At 42.6% G+C, this 13,322-nt stretch overlaps 1 protein-coding gene across 5 annotated transcripts in view; it reads right to left on the bottom strand.

The window, feature by feature from the left end:
- Nucleotides 1-1,066: 1,066 nt before the first annotated feature.
- Nucleotides 1,067-13,322, bottom strand: part of syt14a (synaptotagmin XIVa) — a 54,309-nt gene continuing 42,053 nt past the window's right edge. For 4 of the 5 annotated variants that reach the window (XM_086048776.1, XM_086048773.1, XM_086048777.1 and 1 more), the window contains one exon: nt 1,067-12,224. In XM_086048776.1, the coding sequence (XP_085904902.1) occupies nt 11,911-12,224 (314 nt within the window). In that variant the 3' untranslated portion in view covers nt 1,067-11,910. The remainder of the gene's footprint in view (nt 12,225-13,322) is intronic. The other variant, XM_086048778.1, reaches the window with a different exon arrangement.

Genomic DNA, 13,322 nt, shown 5'->3' on the forward strand with positions numbered 1-13,322 from the left:
ACGTGACAGATTTCATGCTCTTTTAAGTCAGCCATAGAAAGACTAATCGTGTTGTGATATTTTCAAGGGTTGAAGTGGGCCCAATGAGAGATGTCCGCATACATTTTGGGGCTGGTTAATCCCCGTTATTTTGTATTGATGTATTATTTTGTATTGATATATTATTTACAGGTGGCACGATGGACGACTAATTAGCACGTCCGCCTCACAGTTCAGAGGTCGTGGGTTCGATCCCGGCCCGGGCCTCCCTGCGTGGAGTTTGCATGTTCTTCCAGTGCCTGTGAGGGTTTTCTCCGGGTCCTCTGGTTTCCTCCCACATTCCAAAAACATGCTTGGTAGGTTAATTGGACACTCTAAATTGCCCCTAGGTGTGATTATAAGTGCGGATGTTTGTTTGTCTCTGTGTGCCCTGTGATTGGCTGGCAACCAATTCAGGGTGTCCCCGCCTACTGCCCGAAGACAGCTGGGATAGGCTCCAGCACTCCAGCGGTATAGATAATGGATGGATATTATTTACAATGATTTTGAATGGACAAATATTCTCCAATCCGTGTCATGACTCCCACCAAGACAGGGAGGGGAGGGGGGCGTTTCAAGGCATTAGTTATTTACTGATTTCTCCAAAACAAATTGATAAAATTGAAAATGTAAGCTAACATAATTTTGCTGATTTAAAAAAAAGCTTATTAGTGACAAATGGCCAGATGATCCCTTTAAATTTGTCAAAAATGGCAACTTTCTGGCTTTAAGAAACAGTAAAAGAAATCAAGAAAAAAAACATGGTCGGCAGAAAACTACATTTTTAGACCAAGCCCAGGGGGAAAAAATATGGAATCAATAAATTCTGATGTAAAAAATTGAATCACCATGTAAATGTCCATTCTCAAAACTAATAGCTGCTTCAGATTAGATCTACTCGTTAGTCTGCAGTTGAGTTAGCAGTGATCACACCTTGGAGAGCTGTTGCACTAAGTGGACTGGGATGAATCATGGCTCCAACACACGTCAAGTGATACAAAGGAGAGGGATATCAAACTCCTTAAAGAAGGTAAATCAACACACAATGTTGCAAAAGGTTTTGTTTGTTTACAATCAGCTGTGTAAAAATCTGGACCAAGTACAAGCAACGTGAGAAGGTTGTTAAAGGCAAGCACAGTGGTAGACCAAGGGAGACATCAAAACATCAAGACAGACAACTTCAAGCAATATGTCTTGAAAACAGACAATGCACAGCCAAACAAATGAGGAACAACTGGAAGGAAACGTCTGTGACAGAACCGCCTAAAGGAAATGGGATTGACATACAGAAAAGCTCAATGAAAGCCATCATTAACACCGAAACAGAAAAAAAAACACGGTTACAATGGGTTAAGGAAGAGCAATTGTGCATTCTGAATGACTGGATGAAAGTCATATTCAGTCATAAATGGCAAATCTGCATTGATGATGCTGGAACTTTTGTTTTGTGCCGTTCCAGTGAGATTGATGAAGACGACTGCCTGATGAAAACAAACATTTCCAGAGTCATTGAAGATGTGTGGCTGCATGTCAGTTCAAAGCACTTGGGAGAGGGTTATACTTTGACATTTTGGACACTTTTCTTGTCCCAACAATTGGAAGGACGTGTTTGGGGATGATGAAATCCTTTTTCAGGACGACAGTGCATCTAGCCATAGAGAAAGTCAATGTCATGGCCCACAAATAGTTGATTGAAGTCCAATTGAACATTTTTGATGGAAGTTGGAGAAATAGTCCATGGCAAGACTCCAACCTGCAAAGCTGACCCAGCAATAGCAATCAGAGAACATTGGAGCCAGATTGATGAAGAATACCATTTATCACTCATCAAGCCCATCCCTCCGAGACTGCCAGTTGGTCGAAAAGCCAGACATGGTGCAACAATGTGGTGTGGTGTGTTGAACGGTTCTTTGTTGTTCTTGTTTTCATGATTTCATATTATTTTCCTCTACTCAACTGTTACCGACTCCCATTTCTTTTCCTGGTTTATTTTAGTGTTTCAGCCAGCCATTTGAAATAACTTTGATTCTGTGCCATGTCTGTGATCCGCTCATTTTTTTTCTACATATTTTCAAAACTGAATGAACATCCTCTGAGATGGTGATTCCGTTTGTTTTTTTATTGACACTCTCAATTCATGTCTAGGAGGACCCCTTGTTCCATCAATTTGCTGTTCATTTTGAATGCCTAGTCAGATTTAAGGTACATTTATTTGGGCAACAAAACCAACTCAAATGAGTTGAATTTAAGATCTGATTGAGACATTTTGACGAAATCTATTCCGTAATGAGATCAACAAAATTTCAAGAAAATCATGAGGGATCTTGATGAATGCAAATACTACAGAGCATGCTCATCCATGGTAACATTCAAGAACAAGGAAGTTGAATCAGAAAGATGGAAAAAGAGAAGCATATAGAACGGACCGGCTGCTAATCTAAAGCATACAACACATGAATGTGGGCTATAATTCACTTTGACACACCTGCCTATTCAATGAATAGGATTTTTTGTTTAGTTTTTTTTTGTTTTTAAGAAAACCATTGTTGTGTTGGTGGAACTGGGCTGTCATCTTTTCATGTTGTCAACCAGCATACATAATCATTCATTAGATGAATAAATTACAGCCAATGATTGCTATTGGGTTTGTTTTAGATGTAAATAATTATGTGAAAGTCGTGAGCCAAGTCATTTTTCACACTTTATGGTTTTGTAGCAATGATCTGTGCTAACTGTGCTTCGATTCGTAGGGGGAATCAACACGAACGAAACCTTTAATACAAAACAGGCTTCCATCTAACTCTGGAGGGAATAACCTCACAACATTTTAACTATTCTAAACAAAAACCAAATTGATAAATTAATAATATCAATACTATCAAATAAAGTCAGCAGCACTGCATAACAGAGTGAGTTATTAATAACTGTCCAAATACATTTTCTTCCCCATTATAATTAATACAAAAATAAATATAAAACATTTAGTTCAGAGAAAGGACACACACAATCAAGAAGTGGGTTATTATTTTCGGAATAATGATGATTAAAAAACAAAAAGAAAGAAACATACACCAAACCCTAAAATTTCAACAGGCGTTTTCTCACTGTACTCTACCTTTCAACATATTTCCAAACACACGCACACTGTAAACACTGTAAACACTGCACAAAGCAAGCTTTTGTCACAAGCACAGCAACTGAAAAGATTATTGTGTACTTTCTGGTTGTCTGTACATGACGTCAGAAATAATGTATTTATTTTTACAACTCTCAACCCTTAGCTTGAATTTTCTCCACGACAGTTTGAGCGTGGAGTGCTGTACTCTGCCAGTCATCATGCAGCACAAGATTTGGCATCTTTTACAGAAAACTCTGAAAGGACGAGGCCATAAGGCAAGCGATTTTTTTTTTGTGTGTGAGCAGCAACGCAGCCGCGTAGCACCAGAGTTGGCATCATTAAGAATGGAAGTTGTTGAAAAAGTGTCTTAATTTACTGATATTCATTAAACACTTCATTTGTCTCATCTTGTCTGTCATGCTAGGATCATAAAAGTGCTTTGCTAGCTATGACATAATTGCGATATTAAACATGTCTGAGGGCCCTTTGTTTTTAGCAATGTGTCCGCTGTATACGCCGCATGCACAGATCCGCACACTAATGAACAAGTGTAATTGGGCCGCATGGCGAAGATGTCCTGCCTCAAAATACAATTGATCTTTTTAATGTCTTTATGAGGCTTTTCTTGCAACTTGCGCCACCCTTTGCCATCGTCATGGCAATGCAATGCTGCGGGTACTTCTGTTACACAATCCACAGTAGAGGGGGCAGTGGCTCACTTGCGCAAGACTGGACATCCTCCTCAAATAAGGCTTTCAGTTAAGACTCAAAAAAAGAGAGTGAACATTGTGCCCTACTTATTGATCCTTGGAGTATTTTGCACAAATTATGAGAACATCCAGGAATAGTTTTGGGGGTTTTGTTTTTTTGAAGGCAGAATATGTCTGCTGCAAAGTAATGAATTCAAGACATTCAAGACATCCCTTCAGTGATATCCGATTATTTTGTTTGTGTTCTCTCTTTCAGTGTTGTTTTGTTACTCGTGACATGACTAAAAAAAAGTTGACATGAGTTGGCAGTGTTGGCTTTAAAAATCCCAAATTGGGATAATTGTGAACTAAAACATGAACAGAAAAGAAATTGCACATTACAGTGGAACCTCTAAAGTTACTGTCCACAATCCCAAAGTCTTTTTTGGATCCCCCCAAAAAATGGTTGGCCAAAATGACATTTTGTGAGCATTCAAAGTATTAGTGTCATTAGTGTGCTTTGCTTTTTTCTTTGGCTTTGGTGCGTGTGTACGCTTATTTGTTTGTTTGTGATGTCACCATAGAATGGGTACCGGTGCTAAAATGAACACGTGATGATCGCCATCAAACCGGAATGGCAGAGCTGGGCACGTGACCCTTTTTTGCCGGTCCGGCCATGACCCTCCACCCTTGACCTGGGTACCCTTCCAGCCGTGACCCCCCGCCCTTATTCATAAAAATTATCACCCCCAAAATGCACCACTAATACTTTACTACTTACCCAACTGCGTGTGCTTACTTCCATTGCGAGCCTCGGGGTTGGTTTTGTCGTATTGTATAATTATTTGTGTCCAACAAACGGCCAGAAGTCGCATTCAACAAGTTATTCATTTTCCACACGTCCCTTCGTTCCCGGACTTCAAAATAAAAGCATACCAGCAAACCACTATACACAGCATGTTTGCTATGGCGTATTTGCGGAAGTAGAATACGCCAGAAGAAGTGCATGAACTCCACCTTGATGTGGCAGCGTCATATTTGAGTGCTGCGCGCAGCTTAATATACTCCCTGACAAGTTGTTTTGAAACAGTTAAGTTCCAAGTCGGGGTGCGTTGCTTCAAAACGACAGCGACAACAATGGATATCGTACCTGCTACAACCATAAAGGGACCGACATGACTAGACGATGCATTTAATTTCATTGCCAAACTAGTTTGCTTTTGCAGCAGCAACGAGCTGCGTGCTCCATCCTCTCTCTCCTCTCCGTGTGGGAAACTGTATAACATCGCAACATGTGATATAATGGACCGATCAGAGCAGCAACAATTCCTGATGGGTGCGTGGCATGTGTCGCAGACCTGTCGCCAACAGCACAATGCGTCGGTCACCTGAATCAATGCGGCAGTTGTCGCTCGCGCCGACGCGTCAGTAGAAAGAAACCTAAAAAGAAGCTTTTCACTGAGTAGGCTGAGATGAAATTTGCCCGCCTGGCGTCCACGTCAAATGCATGAGGGCCGAATAGTGGTCCGGACTAAAATCCACTTCCGGCCATGCTTAGTCCAGCCTTTTTTTTAAATTTGTCACTTATCAGGCTTTTGTAAATCTTGCTGATGAGCTGATCATTTCAGAGCAGACTCTTCCTACTCAGGAGACTGAGGTCTTTTGGGGTTCAGGGGACACTCCTCAGGAACTTTTATGACTCGGTGGTTGCATCGGTCATTTTCCAGGGAGTGGTCACCTGGGCAGGCGGCGTCTCGGCCCGGGACAAGAAACGGCTGGACAAACTGGCCACTCTGTCCTGGGCTGCTCCCTGAACTCTGTGGACTCGGTGGGGGACAGGAGGATGATGGCCAAGCTGTCATCAATGCTGGACAACCCGGCCCAGCCCCTCCAAGGCACCCTAACAGCACTCCACAGCTCCTTCAGTGACAGACTGTTACACCCTCGCTGTGCAAAGGAGAGATTCCGCCGCTCCTTCTTGCCTGTTGCTGTCAGACTCTTTAACAAGAACATTGTGTAGTCTCTACAAACTGGCGGACATTAGTGCAATTGTGCAGTCCTGCACCTGAGCTTGTATCGTGCAATACTCAACATTCCCCACTACTGTTAGTCTCGTTTTATTTTTATCCAATGCTGTTCCTTACATTTCACTGCAGCAGTGCAGCACTGTCACTTACTTAGAGTATTTTTCCTCTGTACTATGTACAGGGTAAAATTAGTGTTCCTCATACTTTTTATGTAGATGTATGTTGGTGTGTAAATTATATGTGTATATACACATAGTTACCGCGTATATTTACATAGGTTTGATCCTGAATGTTTGCCGTTAATGTTATACATTAATGGCTACATTATTCCGCCGTCCCTGTGTGATGTTGCTGCTGTAACACTGAAAATTTCCCCACTGTGGGATCAATAAAGGCCTTATTATTCTTATTTGAAACAGGTGTGTTGCCGTAGGGAAAACCTAAAACAGGCTGGATTGTGGCTCTTGAGGACCGGACTTGGCCACCCCTGCATTAGGTTTACATAAATATTTTCATATGCTTCACATTTTCACTAGGTAGCGGTAACGCAACCTGTCAACAGCATTTGATATTGACAAGAAGAAGTTGAAGAAGCACTTCCCCAGAATGCAAGCTAACTGAGAGTTTTAGCATTAATGTTACTTCTTTGTGTTCTTTGTGTTCTCCTGTTGTCTTATAGTAGTTGTGTGTGTTACTGTTTAACTTGTGCCATCATGTCTATCCACTTAAAGCGGAAGAGGAGGATGCAGAAAGGACAGAGCCGGCCAAAACTTAACATGGAGTTGTTGGATCACAGCAACTACCAACAGCAACTGCAGGATGCCCTTGCTGCAGCACTGCCCCAACAGTACCCAGAGGATACTGAAAGACACTGGAGAACACTTTCTAATGCCATCATGAACTCTTGCAGAAGTATCCTTGGTCACAAAAAGCGGGGACATCAGGACTGGTATGATGAGAATGACACAGAGATTCAGCAGCTCATTGACGTCAAGCGGCAAACCTTTATCACTTGGCAAAATAACATCCACTGCAAGGTCAAAAGAGCAGCCATGCAAAAGCTAAGGCAGCTGTGCAAACATGAGTCAGGCAATTGAAGAACCAGTGGTGGACAGAGAAGGCTCTGGAGATCCAGCAGCTTGCCGAATCACAAGAGGGTTTTTCAAAGCCATAAGAGCGGTATATGGCCCCAGCAACCGCTGCCTAACCCCCCTTCGCTCCAAGGATGGGCTCCTGCTGCTTAAGGACAAGGAGGCAATAACAAACAGGTGGAGGGAACATTACGAGGACCTCCTAAATAGGGACACCGTTCCTGACATGGGGGCCCTAGATCAGCTCCCTCAACAGCCCATTGTTGAGGGCATGGGGGATCCACCCAGCCTGGCTGAGGTGCAAGATGCCATTAAGCAGATGAAAAACAACAAGGGTGCTGGGCCTGATGGTATCCCAGCAGAGATTCTGAAGAAAGGCGGACCTGATCTGCTTAAGCACATCCATGCCCTTCTTCTCAAAATTTGGGATGGAGAGAAAATCCCAGCACATCTTAGGGACACCCTAATAGTCTCCATCTTTAAGAAGGGAGACAAGGGAGACTGCGGGAATTACCGTGGCATTTCTCTCCTGTCCACCATAGGGAAAGCCCTTGCTCAGGTGCTGGCAAACAGGCTCACCCCCCTGTCAGAAAGCATCCTTCCTGAATCTCAGAGTGGTTTTCGCCCAAACAGAGGCACCTCAGATATGATTTTCACTTCTCGCCAACTGCAAGAAAAATGCCGGGAACAAAATCTGCCATTATACATAGCTTTCATAGACTTCACCAAAGCCTTTGATTCAGTGAACCGTCAGGTCCTCTGGCTGGTCCTAGCAAAGATGGGCTGCCCAGACAAGTATATCCGGGTACTGAGACTGCTGCATGATAACATGTCAGCCACAGTACTCAGTGGCAGTGGAGACGAAACTGAACCCTTCCGGGTCGACACAGGAGTCAAACAGGGATGTGTCATTGCTCCAACACTATTCTCTATCTTCATTGCTGCTATCCTCCATCCGACCTGCAAGTATCTGCCCCAGGGAGTCAACGTCATGTACAGGACTGACGGCCAACTCCTCAACATCAATCGCTTCCAGGCTAAGGGCAAAACCACCACCCTATCGATCATGGAGCTGCAGATGATAGCGCCCTAGTAGCTCTCTCAGAAGAGGACCTACAGTGTACCTTATCTGCCTTTGCGAAAGCATACAACCAGCTTGGTCTAGCCATCAATATAAAAAAGACTCAGATCCTCCACCAACCACCACCAAACAGCAGTATGCCTGTCCTACCCCCAAAAATCTCCATCAACAACACCAGACTGGAAAATGTGGACCACTTCCCATACTTTGGCAGCCTCCTGTCCTCAAGAGCCAACATAGATGACGAAATACACCATCGCCTCAGCTGTGCCAGTGGGGCTTTCTCAAGACTGAGGAAGTGAGTCTTTGAAAATTGTGACCTGCAAGCTAAGACCAAAATGCAGGTCTATAAAGCTGTGGTACTCCCCACCCTTCTGTATGGGTCAGAAGCCTGGACCACATACAGCAGGCGCCAAAGGCACTTGAGATGTACCACCAGAGATGCCTCCGGAAAATCCTCAGGATTAGCTGGGAGGATCGACGCACCAACACCAGTGTCCTGGAGGAGGCTGACATTCCCACCATCATCACCACCATCGCCCAAAACCAGCTCAGATGAACTGGCCATGTTGTTCGTATGCCTGACTCTCGCCTCCTAAAACAGGTTCTCTATTCACAGCTTGTTAAAAGGAAACGGGCCCCTGGTGGCCAAAAGAAAAGGTATAAGGACAACATTAAAACCAACCTAGAGAAGTGCCACATACACTTAAAGACCTGGGAACACTCAGCAAAAGACAGAGTCGCCTGGAGAAACCTTGTCCGTGAGGGTGCTGCACAGTATAATGATGACCTCCGCCATGCTGCACAAGACAAGCGCAGACTCAGGAAGGAGAGAGCATCCACCAAACAGGCCCAACCCAAACCCACGACCTCTGCATTCCCCTGTCCACACTGCACCAGAGTCATCGGGTCCAGGATCGGCCTCCACGCCCACCTGAAGACCCACAAGGACCAAGAAGGACGACAGTCACACTCGACAACGAGTGACCGCCGATGATGATGATGAACTTGTGCGGAATTTTGTTGCACTGTAAATAATCTAGTATTCTGTTTCATGAGTCCTCTCTGATCATCCTCCTTCTTACATAAATTGTGCAGATGGTATGTGCTACTTTTGGTACATCTGTCTCTAATTGTGTCAGTGTCCCTGACAATTTACTATATGACTAATCCTTGATGCAATATCAGATATACAGTATATATAATAGATGCCAAATACATATATCTGGTTGAAACTTGAAATGTATTGGTTTGAGATATGTCAAATATATCAACTTTATGCATATCATGTAAATAGGATAAAGTCCATGAACCTCTTTCTAAGTATTTAAGGAAATTCAACTGTTGGAATGTTTTGTAGGTCTCGAGTCCATAAGCCCAATTAGCAATTTACAAAACAACTACTTACTCAATGCATGTTCATTTTATCTTTCGAGAATGTATCCAGTGTAAGTACAGGTCGATTTAATTTTCATAATCAGATTTCTTTTCCATCTCTGAAGTTTAGGAATCATACAATAATCAGATCCGGGCAGCTTTTCCATCCTTGCGAAAAAGGGGCGCGGTCTAACATGCAGCCCTCACATTTATACTGTCTTCAAAATCTAAACATAATGTGGGCTGGTCTTCTCCCTGGCTGGCCCTGCCTATGGGGCTGATCTTCACCAGCTGGTCCCGTGCTCAGATCAGTGCACGCTGACTCAGACTTCTAACTGATTATGCGATGTGTAATTCCCATTTTGGTTTTTGGTTAGCCTGTTGACTAATATAAAGCCATTCATATAGATTTAGATCCTTCACAACCCAAACATATTTTTTCCAGAGTATGTCTGTATATCACTCACTCACTCACTCACTCTTTCCCCCTCCTTCCCTTCGTGGCACCCAGCTAGCGGGGCAACGGATGGCCGCTCTGTCACAAAGATGCGTTTACGAGGATTGAAGAACCCGCGACCTGTACGAACGTTTATTCTAAACCTGCAGTTAGTAGTACAATCGTTGCTGTCCTGTGAAAAACGTACGTCCAAATGTGTAATTTTTGGTAATTTTCACATTACGAATTTACTTGTCTTTTCATATTCCACCCATTCAATCCCAGGGATTTATTTGTTTCTTTTTCAAATTTTTTCAAACGTTAGGGTAAAAGAGGGTCTGAAAATGTCTGGCAGTGAATGAGTTAATGGGACGTCTGTGACGCAGAAACCCCATTCACGTAAAAATGGAATGGAAAAAACGGACGAAAGTGTTTTTCACAGGTCAGCGATGAAATGCTTGTCACTATTTTTATTTTATTATTGATTGTCTGTAATGTTTTCATAACCTCAATTTGTTGCCTCTTCACCACAGAACATGACTATTAAGACATTCTATGCCATTTTGTGATTGTTTTTGTGCCCACTAAACAAAGTTGAGTTAAACGTGTCCAAATAAGCCATGCAAGTCTGCATAATGTAGCCTACACAGTATGAACTGTAGCCCTGTATGTACTGTGAAACGGCAACTGGCTCATTAAATCAAATAAGGATGCTTTGATCACTTTGGCAATGCCGATACTTGGATGCCTGGACAAAATCGAAAGATAATACATCATGTATGGTGACTTGACGTCATTCCAGCAGACGGTGAGTATATTTTAAAGAGTTTGATGCTATCAATGTTATTGCCATGTTAGCATAGCACGCTGTCGTGCCCCAAATGCGAAAGTGGTGCGTGCGTAGATTACATACTTTGTACACTTTTTCCTAAGTATTTCAAACACCGTGGATTAACTAATGCTGAATACGTAACTCTGTCATTGTTTATTCAAAACATTGGATATATTAGATATTTGACAAAACTCTCATTCTTAATTTTTTCATTTTACATTTGGCTGGCAAATGTACAGACACTAACACAGAGATTATTGGCCTCTGTTACATTTAAGTAGTTTAAATCGATGAAAATTTTATATGCAATGGAAATACATAATCCTTATACATTAGCCCTAAACGTTTCTGTGAGTGTCTATGACATGTAGTGTACATATTGAAATGTTACATAAAACATCTCTTGGGAAACAAATCAGAGTTCAGACATAGTGGGGTGTATTGTGTTCAATCTTGGAGGTTCCACTGTAATTGTTCAACCATGTACATGTTTTCTCTGAATACAATATCGTCGCTGTCCTGTGAAAAACACTTATCTCCATCCATTATCTATGACGCTTCTCATCACAAGGGTTGCGGGCGTGCTGGAGCCTACCCCAGCTGTCTTCGGGCAGTAGGCGGGGGGACACCCTGAATTGGTTGCCAGCCAATCGCAGGGCACACAGAGACAAACAAACATACACACTCACAATCACACCTAGGGGCAATTTAGAGAGTCCAATCAACTTAACTTACCATGCATGTTATTGGAATGTGGGAGGAAACCGGATTACCCGGAGAAAACCCACGCAGGCACGGGGAGAACATGGAAACTCCACACAGGGAGGCCGGCGCCGGGATCGAACCCACGACCTCTGAACTGTGAGGCGGACGTGCTAACCAGTCGTCCTCCGTGCCGCCCAACATTTATCTCCAATTTTTGAAACTTTTTTAATTTTCACATTAATGCGATGTCTGTAATGCAGAAACTTGATTCGGGTAGAAATAAGAAAATGAAAAAAAATTGAGATAAGTGTTTTTCACATGACAGCGACGATATATGATATTCCTGTGTTTCTAGCTTGCAATGAATTTGACTGCAATTCAAAAGTGAGTAATGGTTGCTTCAGCTTCATCACCAACACCCCAATTCTTGAGGAAAAGAGTCCCATCTGTTCCCATCTTTTTTTTTTTTTTTACCCAGCTCAGATGACAAGTGTGGAAAGTTAGTGGTCATATTCTTGTGAACGTTTGTAGTGCAGTCAGGACTCTAACAGACTGTGCCAGCGGCAAACCTGCTGTCCTCTGGACTCTTTCATCAGAGTCCAGTGGCTGAGCTCTTCCTCCCCAGAGCTGTTAAGCCCGAGAGAGATCCAGCCAATCATCTCCTTGCGTTTCATACTGCGTTTGTTGTAGACAGAGAGGATGAGCGTTACATCCGATAGCTGGAAAAGGGCAACCTGGAAGACAAACGTCTCTTTGTAGGTTGGGTTGGGTTGGCCTCGGCAGATAGATGTTTTACACTTGGACATCTCCTGGCCCATGGAGTTCAGTAAGGTCAGCTTAACGTATGTGTCTGAACAAAAAGAAATAATGAGATGCACAATTAGAGACAGACATCATTTGTCTACATACATACAAACGTACATACATTTGAAGAAATCGGTCATTTGTGCAAAATCATTATGTCTCTCATTTGCCTGAATGAAATCCTACGCATTGAAAAGAAGAGACATTATTCTCATTAATCATTTTCTCCAAGTAACGCCACAGCAGTTTACGTGTGAGATCACGACTGTGTAGGATATTTTGCCCCTGCTCTATCGCAAAGTGATCCTAATAACAAAGAAAAGAACTCAAAGGGCACAAAAAGCCTTTCTTCGGTCTTGTTGCTATGCAACTGTCTAACCTGAACATACTTTTAATGATAAAATGGACTAGAAAAAGCTACCAAGATGTCTGCCTATAGGTAGAGGATGAGCATATTCTGCTAAAAGAAATGATTATTCATAAAAAGATGACAACAATGGTGACAGGCAGATTTCATTCTGCCTCGCTCGGATTAGTGGCCACGCAAACAGATCATGTGCTTAAAAATATATATGTTGCTGGTTCTGTTAGCTATTTTGTTTATTTATATTAAATCACAAATGATTTGTGATGTCAGAATTTTTATCATTTGTTGGAACAATCTACTGAAGTGTTCTTTTCCAAAAATGCCAAAAGTGCCATACATACATTACTGTGCAAGACTTGAGTCAGCTCGAGGGCTGGCACATGAGCTAAACATGAAGAATACCAGATTTCACATTTCTATGGCATTGATGGAACTAGACTTTCTTCTGCCCCAAATTCTAACACTATTGCCCAGCTGTCGCCCTCCATAAAGGAGTATTTGCTAATTAACTAACAGATGGAGAAACCACTGCTGTTTTTCACTCACCACATGTTTTGTTACAGTTCGTTGAAACCAAGATTGAACTGTTCAGCCATTAATTCTAAAAGGTATGTTTGGGGCAAACACAACACATCTTATCACTAAAAGAACACCATACCAACAGTGAAGCAATTTTGGTGGCAGCATGATCCTTTGGGGCTGCTTTTCTCTAACCCATTAAGGCCTAAAGCGCCTGGCTAAACATCTCCCCAAAACCTAAGGGCGACTATAGAATCA

Source organism: Filicampus tigris, chromosome 13 (assembly GCF_054856515.1).
Source record: "Filicampus tigris isolate MCC_2025a chromosome 13, RoL_Ftig_1.0, whole genome shotgun sequence".
NCBI classification, from domain to species: domain Eukaryota; kingdom Metazoa; phylum Chordata; class Actinopteri; order Syngnathiformes; family Syngnathidae; genus Filicampus; species Filicampus tigris.